At 36.8% G+C, this 11925-nt stretch overlaps 2 protein-coding genes across 3 annotated transcripts; both read left to right on the top strand.

Annotated features, from left to right (window-relative positions):
• The first annotated feature begins 737 nt into the window (after positions 1-737).
• Positions 738-4336, top strand: LOC125193087 (OVARIAN TUMOR DOMAIN-containing deubiquitinating enzyme 11-like). 2 transcript variants are annotated; one of them, XM_089070028.1, is made up of 10 exons: positions 738-942; positions 1190-1387; positions 2150-2223; positions 2595-2649; positions 2770-2844; positions 3021-3094; positions 3186-3234; positions 3300-3384; positions 3996-4052; positions 4167-4336. In XM_089070028.1, exons 2-10 carry the CDS (start codon positions 1211-1213, stop codon positions 4208-4210), a joined length of 690 nt encoding a protein of 229 aa, XP_088926154.1. In that variant the 5' UTR covers positions 738-942; positions 1190-1210; the 3' UTR covers positions 4211-4336. The 2 variants fall into 2 exon arrangements, with proteins under 2 accessions (XP_088926154.1, XP_047946773.1); XM_048090816.2 differs by lacking the exon at positions 738-942 and adding an exon at positions 943-1063.
• A 2829-nt stretch (positions 4337-7165) lies between these two features.
• Positions 7166-11280, top strand: LOC125193977 (Topoisomerase II-associated protein PAT1). The gene is made up of 5 exons (XM_048091952.2): positions 7166-7450; positions 7543-7709; positions 7907-7963; positions 8085-8160; positions 8613-11280. Exons 1-5 carry the CDS (start codon positions 7387-7389, stop codon positions 10694-10696), a joined length of 2448 nt encoding a protein of 815 aa, XP_047947909.1. The 5' UTR covers positions 7166-7386; the 3' UTR covers positions 10697-11280.
• The last annotated feature ends 645 nt before the right edge of the window (positions 11281-11925 follow it).

The raw sequence follows: 11925 nt of genomic DNA, 5'->3' as shown, positions 1-11925 counted from the left end.
AAAATTGAGGCAAATGTTTCTCTCCAATGTAAGTGGCTAAAACTTAAAACTCAATGCAATTATCTTTAGAGCATCTCCACCGGCGGACGTCGCGGAAGTCCGATCGGACGTCCGCCATTGTGGCGTCAGTCGGATGTCACGGTAGGACGTCCGAGTTAAAATTTAATTTTTTTTAAAAAAACTCTATAAATATGGTCGGACGAGGAGGAGTGAGAGCCGAGGGTTGTATTTCTCGACTTTTTATGATTATGTAATTTTAACTTAATTATGTTTTTTTTTTAAGTATTATGTAATTTTTTTAATGAAGTTTTCAAATTTTCCAATATTTCGTGTCGACATTTTAATTCTGTAAATTTTAATTCCGTAAATTAAATAATTGTGAATTTATTTTATTGCGGGAAATCCTAGTGGAAGTCCTACATTGGGCAGTGGGATGAGAAGTACTATTTTTTTATAGGTTATTTATTCAGTGCTTCTGAATTAATATACTAAATAGCTGAATTATTTTAAACTGAAATTTGAATTTAAAATCATAAATGTATACCAGACATAAGAAAGTTTACATTTTTAACACTTCTATTGGAAATTGAAGTGAATAAATAGAGTCCATTTTAATGTGACAATTAAATTCTACTTGATCGAAAATTTCGCAAGTGGATAAGAATAAATGCAAAAATTTACGTCAGAAACATTTTTTAGCCGCAGACTTTTCTCGAACATATGCACAGAATCATAATTAACACTGAAATTTAGGTGTGAGCAGTGAGACTTTATTGAATCACACAAGTCAAGAACATGAACTTCAAGAAGACACGCTTTATTCCTTTGTTTGTTTACTAAAATCCAAATCCATTTTTTTTTACTTTCCCTTACCTTCACTCCAAACAAAGTAATCGAAAGGAAAAGAAAGAAAAGAAAGGAAATTGAAGAGTGTTTTCTTTGGTAAAGACTCCTCCTTGAATCAAAGTTCACTTCTTTCTTGCTCTCTAGCTCAATTTTATCAAATTCATGCTTATGGAGCTTCTGATTATGCTTATTCTTGAATCTTACATCAAGATTTCATGTGGGTTTTCGATTTTGCTACTCTGGTGAATTGGTGATTTAGTGATTTAGGGGCTGAGTTTGTGAATTTGATTTGGTTGTTGGCTCTATTTGAATGGCTATTTTGGCGTTTGTTTTGATGTTGCAGTGGTGAATTTGGAATAGTAGTATGGGTGATGTCTATAGAAATGCAAATGCAAGTGCGAGCTCGAGCTCGAGTTTGAATAGTAGCTCACATGATACAGAGGATGATCACACCATTGCTGAGATATTGGCTGAGGAGGAGAAATTAAGCTATGATAATCACAAGCTTGGCAAACGGCTCTCTCATTTGGACTCGATTCCGGTGTGTATGATCACTGGTTTGGTTGTTGGTTTCGAGTTTTTGGGCGTTTCTTGAATCTTGTTTGTGTGTTTGACTCATTTCTGTTGTAATTGAAGTATGCATTCTTGATTTGGTGGTTTATGGGGATTTGGGAGTGGCTTAAATTCTTGGACTCGAACCTAGTGTTTGTTTAGCTTGTGTAGTTCTGCATTTCGGCTAGTTTTCGTTGCAATGTCTACTGATAGGTATGTATGTTTGTGCGGGAAGTGGAGTAGGAGTGGTGTGTGCAATTGTTTCTCGTGGCTAACTATGATTTGCTAGCAATGATATTCTGGTTTTCGTGAAGTGGATGGTGGTGTCTCGATATTGTTAAACTGGGATTCTTGAAATCGTTGCTCTGTATTATGCGTTTGTGTAGCTAAATTCTTGAGTTGAGAATTAGTCATCGGGAGTGGCTTAAGTTCTTGGACTCGAACCTAGTGTTTTTACAGCTTGTGTGGATCTGCATTTTGGCTAATTGTCGTTGCAACGAGTACTGATAGGTAAGTATTATGTTAGTGTGGGAAGTGCAGTAGGACTGTAGGAGTGGTGTTTGCATTGTTTCTCGGCTAACTATGATTTGATTGCAATGGTATGTCTCGTGTTCGTGAAGATGATAGTGGTGCCCCGGCATTGTTATACTGGGATTCTTGAAATCGTTGCTATGTATTATGCAATGCTTAAGTTGAGAATAAGTCATCGGGATAACCATGTGTCCGCTTACTTTGCTTGTTGTATTGGCAGCACACTCCTCGGGTCATTGGTGATATACCCGATCCAAATGATGCGACCTTAGACCATGAGAGGCTAGCTCAAAGGTTTTACTTCATCTCAACACTTGTACTATATTCTTACATCATTTAGTGGTAGGAGCCTTGAAAGTTAAGTACCCCAACTTCTACATTCTTGAATTTCTTCGACTTTCCAAACGAAGGAACCAAAAGAGTAAAATTCATAATATTCTTCGCTTCCTGCACCATCTATGCTCGATTCATACCAAATGTCAGATATCACACTTTCAGATGATGATGATATCTATATCTGTCATTTTCTAGATACTAGCGTATATGAAAGTCTCGATAATGAAATAATCAACTTGAACCCGAGGAAATGCTTATGATGTAACCACTTGGACTTCCTTGGTATCTTTACGTTATAGTTACCATTGTCTTTTTATCGTTCTCATCAGGCTGGCGACATATAGCTTAGCTGAAATGCAAATCGAGGGAGACGGGAACTGTCAGGTTGGCTACTAATTTTCAGTGTACATGTTTGAGTTTCTTACATTTTTCTTAATTTCTGAGTCTAGATATATATGTATGTAGTTTCTCTGGTTGTATCTGTAATTAGTCGCTATTTTCCAGTTTCGAGCCCTCGCTGATCAGCTGTTTCAGAATCCAGACTACCACAAGTTCGTAAGAAAGCAGGCTATCAAGCAGGTAAGTTTCATCCTAGTTTTGCTCTTCCTCGTTATCACGTTATGTTTTATTCTTCGTTAAAATTTCCAAACCTTTCATCTTGTCAAGTTCTTGTTTAGTTCAGAAGATGCAAAGCTGTGTTTGTTACATCGTTATGTCAAATACGATGCGTTTACAGTAGTCTTACTTATGTTCAGCTTAAAAGGCACAGAAGGCTATACGAAAGTTATGTCCCGATGAGGTACAAACACTATGTGAAGAAGATGAAAAGGTGTGATGTGCAGACGTTTTTCTCCTGGATTTCCTTGTACCGTGATATGAATCTCGTTGTGTCTACTAACATAACGTTACTCGAAGTGTAGGTTGGGCGAATGGGGAGATCATGTTACTCTGCAAGCAGCTGCAGATCGAGTAAGTTACAGTTAGACGCTTGATAATATTCGTTATACTCGAAACTTATTTTGGTATTTCCGAAGTTTGAAGCCAAAATATGTCTGATCACCTCATTCCGTGACAACGGCTACATTGAGATCCTCCCGAAGGACAGAAGCCCGTGCAGAGGTACGACACGTCATAACTTTTTCACCCGTGTGGTTTTCTACTCTTTGGCCATGGATTAGCTTGTGTTTATGTTCGAGTCTTACTTATTACTCCCTCCGTCCCGCTTTAGCAGTCCCATTGACTTTTCTGCCCTCTTTTTGTAAAAATGATAAAAAATAGTTAAAGAAGAGAAATGGTAAATTAAGAGAGAGAATAATATAGAGAAGAGTCTTATCTACATTATTGTCTCTCTTACTTTATCATTTCTCCACTTTAACTATTTTTTATCATTTTTACAAAAAGAGCGCAGAAAAGTCAATGGGACTGCTAAAGCGGGACGGAGAGAGTAATTAAAATGAAAATCAAGAACCGTAAAATGTACATGTGTCAAAACCAGCCCAGCCCGATGCTGGGTAAGGTCGGGCCGGACTTTGTTAGTCATAATAAAAATATTGGACCGGGCCAAAAAATTTGTGAAGTGGGCCCGGACCATTAAATTGGCCCTAGTCATCCCTTAGACCCGAGGGCATAGACATGAGGTTTGGCAGCTCTAAGATTAATGTCGTACACGCATATAAATTTAGACGAATACTATTAGATTTGAATTGCTTATCCGTGCTCGTTTTCTATAGAGTTGTGGCTAAGCTTTTGGAGCGAAGTTCACTATAATTCGTTGTATCAAGCGGGAGGTAACAATCTTCATCTACTATATATAGTAGTATATGTTTCTTTCTAGCTAGGATGCATTGGTGAGATCGAACTGGTGACCTAGTATCTAACACGAGTTACTCGGATTTCGACAGAGGTTCCTACACGAACAAGGAGGAAAAAGCATTGGCTCTTCTAAAGTTGGTTGAATCGTAAATAGAATTATTTCGCAACACATTTATACATACCCTTATACCTTGTGTAACTCTAGATGTCAAACCAAATTACTTTCTTCTTTTGATTTCTAAGTAATCTCTTGTTATCACTCAAATTTTCCCATAACTTATGATTAGTTATATATATACTTGGAACAAAAATGTGTTATTGGATTGCAACTTGGGCCCTTGACCCTTGTTTCTAAGTGTTAGAGCATTCGAAAGTGGTCAGTTCGGGCCGTCCCGGCCCGAATTTTCATGGGTCTTTGATTGCATAGCCAATTGCCCTAAAAATGAAATGAAAATTATTACTATCAACTTGTAAGTTGCTTGTCTTTGTCTTGACATTTGTCTTTATTGATTGGAACAATGTTGAATATTACTAAATTGGATTGCTTTTTAAGCAATAGAGGTTGGTTGCAATTGCAAATTGTGATAATTATTGTTGTTATTTTATTTCAAAAAAAGCTTATGCATTTTAAAGTAGCTTTAGTTTTATTCTACTTGTAGACCTAATTCTTATGATTAGAGAGAAAAAAATTGAAATGATGGGTTCTTTATAAGTATTGTGGAAAAACATGTCATGTGGCATCCCTTACATGTCTATATCAACAAAGTGTAGAGCCCATTAATCGTGCAAGAACAAATTAAGTGGTCCAATATTCTCATGAGTGATACAAAAATAAAATGTTAGTAACACCTTTTTTTTATATGTGGACCAAATAAGTTTGGGATTTATTAGTCGGCAATTTCGTTTTCATATTATTTTTGTTTCGTATATTATAGGCTATTATTTTAGCAATGGTTATATTCTTGTGTTTTGTAAAGTATAATCAAAATCATCAAATTTATAAATTAATAAAAATAAAATTTGACTAAAATACAATCGATCAATTATCAATTAAGTATTGATTTTGATGTAATTTGAAATTTTGATGTTACTAATCGTTAATAAATAGGTCTTGTGTGACATCTCGATTCTTTGTATATATATTTGTGATTTTTAGCACGTGTTACATGTTATGGTGTTAACGAGTAGATGAAATGCAATAATTGAGATATTTTCCCAAAAGAGTTTTATCTTTGTTACATGCTATCATTGATTATGATAATGTCTTTGATTTTATTTATTTTTCTATATAATTTTTTTCTATTCATTATCATATTTCATTTTCATATATAATATGATACCCTAGTTGATAGGTCACTTATGGATAATTGTCATTTTTATTGCTAATTGATTAACATGTTGTGTATATTAATGAATATTGAAGTATATTAGAATCAAAGTTTCATAATTTTCTGGACCACTTTGTCTTAGTTTTTCGTATTTTAATTGCCTTTTCAATCTATTTATTTATTCCATATTAATTCTTGTATCTCACTCACCTTAATATTTTGCTTCATGGTTCTATGACAAAATATAATTTTATAACCCAAAATAAATATAATTGTAAATAATTATAAAAATATTTATGTTTGGTTCGTGGGGTGCGTTAAAATGACAATACCTCTTAAAATATAACACCATACTACAATTCCTAGCCAATCAGTTGTACACGTGGACGAATAATTAGCTGCCATGTGACAACCATAAAAAATACTCAAGAATAAAATTCTCGGCCAATAGTATACAACACAGTATACAATAATTTTTTCTCGGCCAACAATATCCAACATGCTATACAATAATCTATAGATTGCTGTCTAGCATTTATACTATTACTGTGTAACGTTTATAATATTGTTGATACGTGATGATATGGTGTCACTTTAAGAGGTGTTATTTTAACACAAACGCTTCGTATTCTTAAAGTTATCAACCTTTGATTTAAGGTCAAGTCTTTTAGTTGTATATATATACAAAAACACTCTACATCTCTAGTCAATAGAAAATATCACAACAATTAAATAAAATCATGGGATGTCGACGTACATGGAAAAAAATACATTGATAATTCGAAAAATAAATATTTTTCATTTCCCCAAAAATCACAATAAAATAATGGACCCTAGATCAAGCGACAACTCAATATTAATGTATTATCATATAAATGGTCGGTAGTGTTACATGTCGAAGGATTGACAATATTAATTAAATAACAACACAAATCGCAATCATAAAAAACAGAAATAACTAAATCCCTTCGAATATAAATCAAGATTCCCCCAATATCCAAACACTATGCACGAAATTGTCGATTCTGATATTATAATTATTTAATTTATTGTGCTCATAATTAGTTTATTAAATTATTATATTAATTAAAAACGTACGATCACAAAATATAAAAAATATTTAAAAAATTATAAAGCACGAATATCGTAATACCCCTCCCGTCCGTGAATAGAAGTCTCGGTTTTTCATTTTGGTCCGTCCGCGAATAAGTGTCCCGGTTCATAATTACTATAAATGAACACATTCCACCAACTCATTGCACTCACGTATCATTTAAAACTACTCCATCTGTACCATAGAAATTGGCTCTTTAGGGTTGACACGAGTTTTAATGCGTAATTTGGTAAAGTAATAGAGAAGGAGAAAAAATAGTTGAAATTGTGTAATGGATGGTGGATCCAAAAATTAAAAAGTAAAAAAGAAGGAGAAAAAGATTACCATAAATGGATATGTGACTATTTCTATGGAATGGACGAAAAAAGAAATATGACTAATTTCTATAGAACTGAGGGAGTAATATATATGAGCGGAACTCATATTCCATTCACTTTCTTCCATCCACTTTTCTTAATATTTGTGAAAATCCGTGCTAGAAATGAATGAGACTCCTATTCGCAGACGGAGAGAGTATTATGAACGTGGATGAAAAAAGTCAATGTTAAATTCTTACTTACTACGTCTGCCCAATTAATACAATCAATTTTTTTTATTAATTAAAGATTAGATAATAAATTAATAATCTCTCTCTCTTCTTATCTTCTTCTCTGCGAATATACATACAATTTTTATATATACACCATTTCTCTCTCTCTTCTCTCTCTGTTACATAAATATGGGCACGGGCAACAGCTTACTGTTTGCGAAACAGTGACTGATTTCGTCGTCGGCATCAAAACCCTAATTATCGGCGGTGGTAATTGTGTTTTCAATTTCACAATTCATGCGATTGCAGCTAGGGTTTTCATAATTAATTTCGTGATTATGGAGAGATCTGGATGGAAGGATCTCAGCGACTTCACCGACCAATCCAGCAGCTCATTTTCTGGTTCGCGATTTTGTTTTTACCGATTTTGTTGTGGAAATTAGGGCGCCGAGCTTGGTGGATTGATTTTGTTGTTTGTGTATTGTTTGATGCAGATTCGGCGCGGTTTGATGCTGCGCAGTATACTTTTTTTGGGAAAGGTGCGGTGGATGAAGTGGAATTGGGGGGATTTGAAGATGAGGATGGGTTTGCTTCTGGAGTTGAAGGCAGAATTGGTGGGGAAGATGATCTCAATGAGTATCATTTGTTTGACAAAGATGAGGTGAGCTGTAAAAATGATAGTAAAAGAATTGGTTTGTTTTCATTGTGGAACTATTTTTATGATTGTAGATTGTACATTTCTGCTGGTAATTTATTAGTCATATGTAGATTTTAAGCTGTTTTGTTGGCAAATTCTTTGTTTGACTTTGAGCAATGAGTGCTTTGGTATTAATTGTATGCTTTTGTTCTTTTTTACAGGGATCAGGATTAGGACCATTATCTGAAATAGATGATCTGGCTACTACATTTGCTAAGGTAAGTTGCATTTGACTTGTCCTTCGGATCTTGTATGTAGGCGTATTCTGGTTCTTCGGATGCTTGTTCATGTATTGCTTTATGGAGTAGTATTTATTTATTTTGTTATATTCTTTTGCAGTTAAACAAAGTTGTTTCTGGACCTAGGCATCCTGGTGTTATTGGTGATCGAGGATCTGGATCTTTCTCAAGGGAAAGTATGTACTTATGACCTAGGTTATTTCGAATCATAAATTTTTAATTATGTGTGTTTCTTCACCCCTACCCGCTCACACTCTAGTCACCAAAGGGCCTGTTGTCCTTCATTAGATATGGTTTATTGCGGACTTTGTGAACGATACTGCTTTGCGAAGGAAGAATCTTTAGGACTTCATTGTTAATGTTACCCATATTATGGGAAATCAGATTCTAGGGCACTGCTGCTACTGTTGCAGCATGTTCATGTTGAAGTATGTTTAGCAATAACAAGTGCCATTTTCTCCATAGACAGGTCGTTGGTTTTAAATGCCGTGTGCCCATATTGTTCTCCTTGTGTTGGGAGTTTAGAACCATAAAAGTTCTCATTCCTTACCTCTCCTTTGTATTCTCTTTCGCCCTTCTATTTCATGAATTATCATACAATTTTGTGATTAATGTTTTGTCATTTCAGGTTCATCAGCTACTGAATGGGCACGAGAAGCAGATTTTCCCGATTGGGTTGACCATCACATGTCAGACTCAGAATGCTATGAGGAAAACAAGAGATGGTCATCACAGCCACATCGTTCTTCATTGTACCGCCAAGAGTCTACACCATTATATAGAACTTCATCATACCCTGAGCAGCAGCAAATGCTTCAACACTGTTCTAGTGAGCCTATTTTAGTCCCAAAATCAGCATTCACTTCTTTCCCTCCACCAGGATCACAACAAGCTTCACCAAATAGTGCTCATCGTATTAGTTTGTCATCTCTTTCTGGTGGACTTCAGTTGCCTTTCTCTTCTTCGAGCAACTCTTCATTAGCTAATTCTGCTCTCCATATGTCTGGCCTGCCACATGGATACCATTATAACCCAAACATGTCACGTTTATCCTCACCCAATATCTCACGTCACAATCAACATCAAAATCAATGGAGTAGTCACGCTGGTGTTCTTCATGGGGATCAGTCTATTCTCTTAAACAATATTATGCAGCATCAGTTTCAAAATGGGTTATTACCATCACATCTGCTGTCCCCACAGCAGCAGAGAGGACAACTTTCATTTCAACCATCATTAGCCCATTTTTCAGCATTACAGTCACAAATATATAATACCTACCCCTCTCCTGCACAGTTAAGCAAGTATGGATTAGCAGAAAAGAAAGAAGCAAAACCTAAATCTGGAAAGAGCAGACACTCTGTCAGATTTTCCCATCAAGGGTCTGATGCTAGCAGCAGCCATAAAAGTGAGATTAATTTTCCACAAATTAAATCTAAGTACATGACTGCTGAAGAGATTGAGAGCATTCTTAAGATGCAGCTTGCTGCTACCCATGGGAGTGATCCGTATGTGGACGATTATTACCATCAAGCAAGTCTTGCTAAGAAATCTGCTGAAACAAGGTCAAGGTTTCGTTTTTGCCCATCTCACCAGAAAGAACAATCTTCTCGTTCCCGTAACAGTTCTGAACAACAGCCACATCTCCATGTTGATGCTCTTGGAAGGGTTTGCTTCTCTTCAATTCGCAGGCCTCGTCCACTTCTTGAAGTTGACCCTCCTCCCTCTGCCTGTGGGGATGGTAATGCTGAACAGAAATTATCTGAGAAGCCTTTGGAAGAGGAGCCAATGCTTGCTGCTAGGATAACTACTGAAGATGGGTTAAGTCTTCTTCTTGAGGTCGATGACATTGATCGGCTGTTACAGTTCACTCAACCTCAAGATGGTGGGAGCCAGCTCAAGCGGAAACGTCATGTTCTATTAGAAGGATTAGCTGCATCTCTTCAGCTAGTTGATCCCTTGGGAAAAAATGGAAATGCTGTGGGTCTCTCCCCCAAGGATGATATAGTGTTTCTACGAATAGTTTCCTTGTCCAAAGGCCGAAAACTTATTTCAAAGTTTCTTCAGCTACTCATTCCTGGTAGTGAGCTGGCTCGAATAGTTTGCATGGCCATCTTCCGCCATCTAAGATTTTTGTTTGGTGGCTTGCCATCTGATGCAGAAGCAACTATTACCATCAACGATCTTGCCAAAAGAGTCTCTCTATGTGTTAGTGGAATGGATCTTAATTCACTCAGTGCTTGTCTTGCTGCAGTTGTTTGTTCCTCCGAACAGCCGCCACTTCGTCCAGTAGGCAGTCCTGCTGGAGATGGTGCATCAGTCATTTTGAAGTCTGTTTTAGAAAGAGCTACAACCCTGTTAAGAGATCCTCAGTTTGGCGGAAACTACAGCATCCCTAATCCTGCACTTTGGCAGGCTTCTTTCGATGCCTTCTTCGGTCTCCTGACAAAATACTGTGTGAGCAAGTATGACAGTATTGTGCAGTCGTTAGTTGTTCAGAATGCACCGAACACAGAGGCAATTGGTCCAGAGGCTGCAAAGGCTGTAAGTAGAGAGATGCCCGTGGAACTTCTTCGTGCTAGTCTGCCTCATACTGATGAGAGTCAGAAGAAGTTGCTACTGAATTTCGCCCAGAGGTCCATGCCCGTTACTGGATTTAATGCTCATGGTGGAAACAGCGGACAGATAAACCCCGAGTCTGTCAGAGGCTGAAATGGAAAATATCTGGAAGCTATTCTGTTGGCTTGTTCTTCATTTGAGCTCTGTTCCAAGTCTTGTTGTGACAGAGATTGAGACAGTATGTGTATATGTCGGGCAGATTTTAACGCCTCAAGATTCTATGTTTTAGTCTCTTCCAACTCCAAAGATCTCCTCCAACCAGACGGTCCACTCTGGCGGTGTCTCCTCCTCCTCTCTTTTAGGTCTGTGAAAGCATTTGTTTTCTGCTTCGTTTTTATTGTTATACTATCTTACATGACTGTGAGTTCATGTCGGAAGCTCTTGTATGCTTTTAAATCTAAAGAGCTTTCTTTTCTGTAACTCTGGATTGAAACCTTTGACTCTTAAGGGTGAAATGTACAGCCTAAGGTAAGGCATCGCCGGTGGTGGTGTTCGTTATATCTCTGTCAGTTTGACTTCCTCCTAATGTCTGTAGAAATTAGGAAAGTCGGTGGCGTCGTCAACCGATAGGATAGGGGTAGTAATGCAGGTTGGGAGATGGTTGTCTCAGAGGAAGCTTGTAATAAAAAAAAACTTTGTATGTTGAATTTTCTAGGGTTCTACTAGCCCTTTTTTTACAGGCTCTGTAGATCTCTTTATGTTTCTCTTCCTCTCCCCTAAATTTGATTTTCTCTCTGATTTGCCCACATATATTGTGGAAGCAATGGTATGATGAACAAATGTACTTTAATTTGAATGGTTGTAGTTGTTTAGTTGTGTTTAGTTGAATACAGGGATGTGGATTTGCCTAATGTTTGGGCTTGGACTAGGATAGGACTATGTTGATATTTGGATGTAAACTTATCTCAGATGACATTTAGAAAATCAAATAAAATCAGCTGTAGCGCATATAAAAAATGCAGAGGAATGGAATTTGGCCAATCAAAAAGAGGAATAAAATAAATAAGAAAATATCTCAAGATTCAAGGACCAGAAAGAATCGAAAAGGAGAACAAGAAGTTCTGAATGAAAGTAGCAACTTCAGTACTATTTTTTTTTTGGTTATAAGAGGAGAGCCAAAGCTCTAGAGATACAAATGCTTAGGCAGCAATAGATCGAGAGACAGACTCACCTATCTTATCTAGCAGAAGTAGATGATCGACGCCTGCTGGAGGATCGTTTAGCAGTTGAAAGATCTCGTGCATCTTCAAACCCCAGTTAGCTATAAAGTATGCCACCCGGTTTGCTTCGCGATAGACATGTTTAACCTCTACATGCCACTC

Source organism: Salvia hispanica, chromosome 4, assembly GCF_029641045.1.
Source record: "Salvia hispanica isolate PSC_SH4W2 chromosome 4, Shi_PSC_v1, whole genome shotgun sequence".
NCBI lineage: Eukaryota > Viridiplantae > Streptophyta > Magnoliopsida > Lamiales > Lamiaceae > Salvia > Salvia hispanica.
The sequence above is the reverse complement of the archived record's forward strand: the minus strand, read 5'-3'. Positions and strand labels throughout refer to the sequence as shown.

Excerpts from the sequence above, each read along its gene's own strand:
- LOC125193087 (XM_089070028.1), top strand. The coding sequence starts at position 1,211 with ATGGGTGATGTCTATAGAAATGCAAATGCAAGTGCGAGCTCGAGCTCG. Across the intron at positions 2,224-2,594 it reads CATGAGAGGCTAGCTCAAAG|GCTGGCGACATATAGCTTAG; the intron begins GTTTTACTTCAT and ends CGTTCTCATCAG. Across the intron at positions 3,095-3,185 it reads TATGTGAAGAAGATGAAAAG|GTTGGGCGAATGGGGAGATC; the intron begins GTGTGATGTGCA and ends CTCGAAGTGTAG.
- LOC125193977 (XM_048091952.2), top strand. The coding sequence starts at position 7,387 with ATGGAGAGATCTGGATGGAAGGATCTCAGCGACTTCACCGACCAATCC. Across the intron at positions 7,710-7,906 it reads ATTTGTTTGACAAAGATGAG|GGATCAGGATTAGGACCATT; the intron begins GTGAGCTGTAAA and ends TCTTTTTTACAG. Across the intron at positions 7,964-8,084 it reads TGGCTACTACATTTGCTAAG|TTAAACAAAGTTGTTTCTGG; the intron begins GTAAGTTGCATT and ends ATTCTTTTGCAG.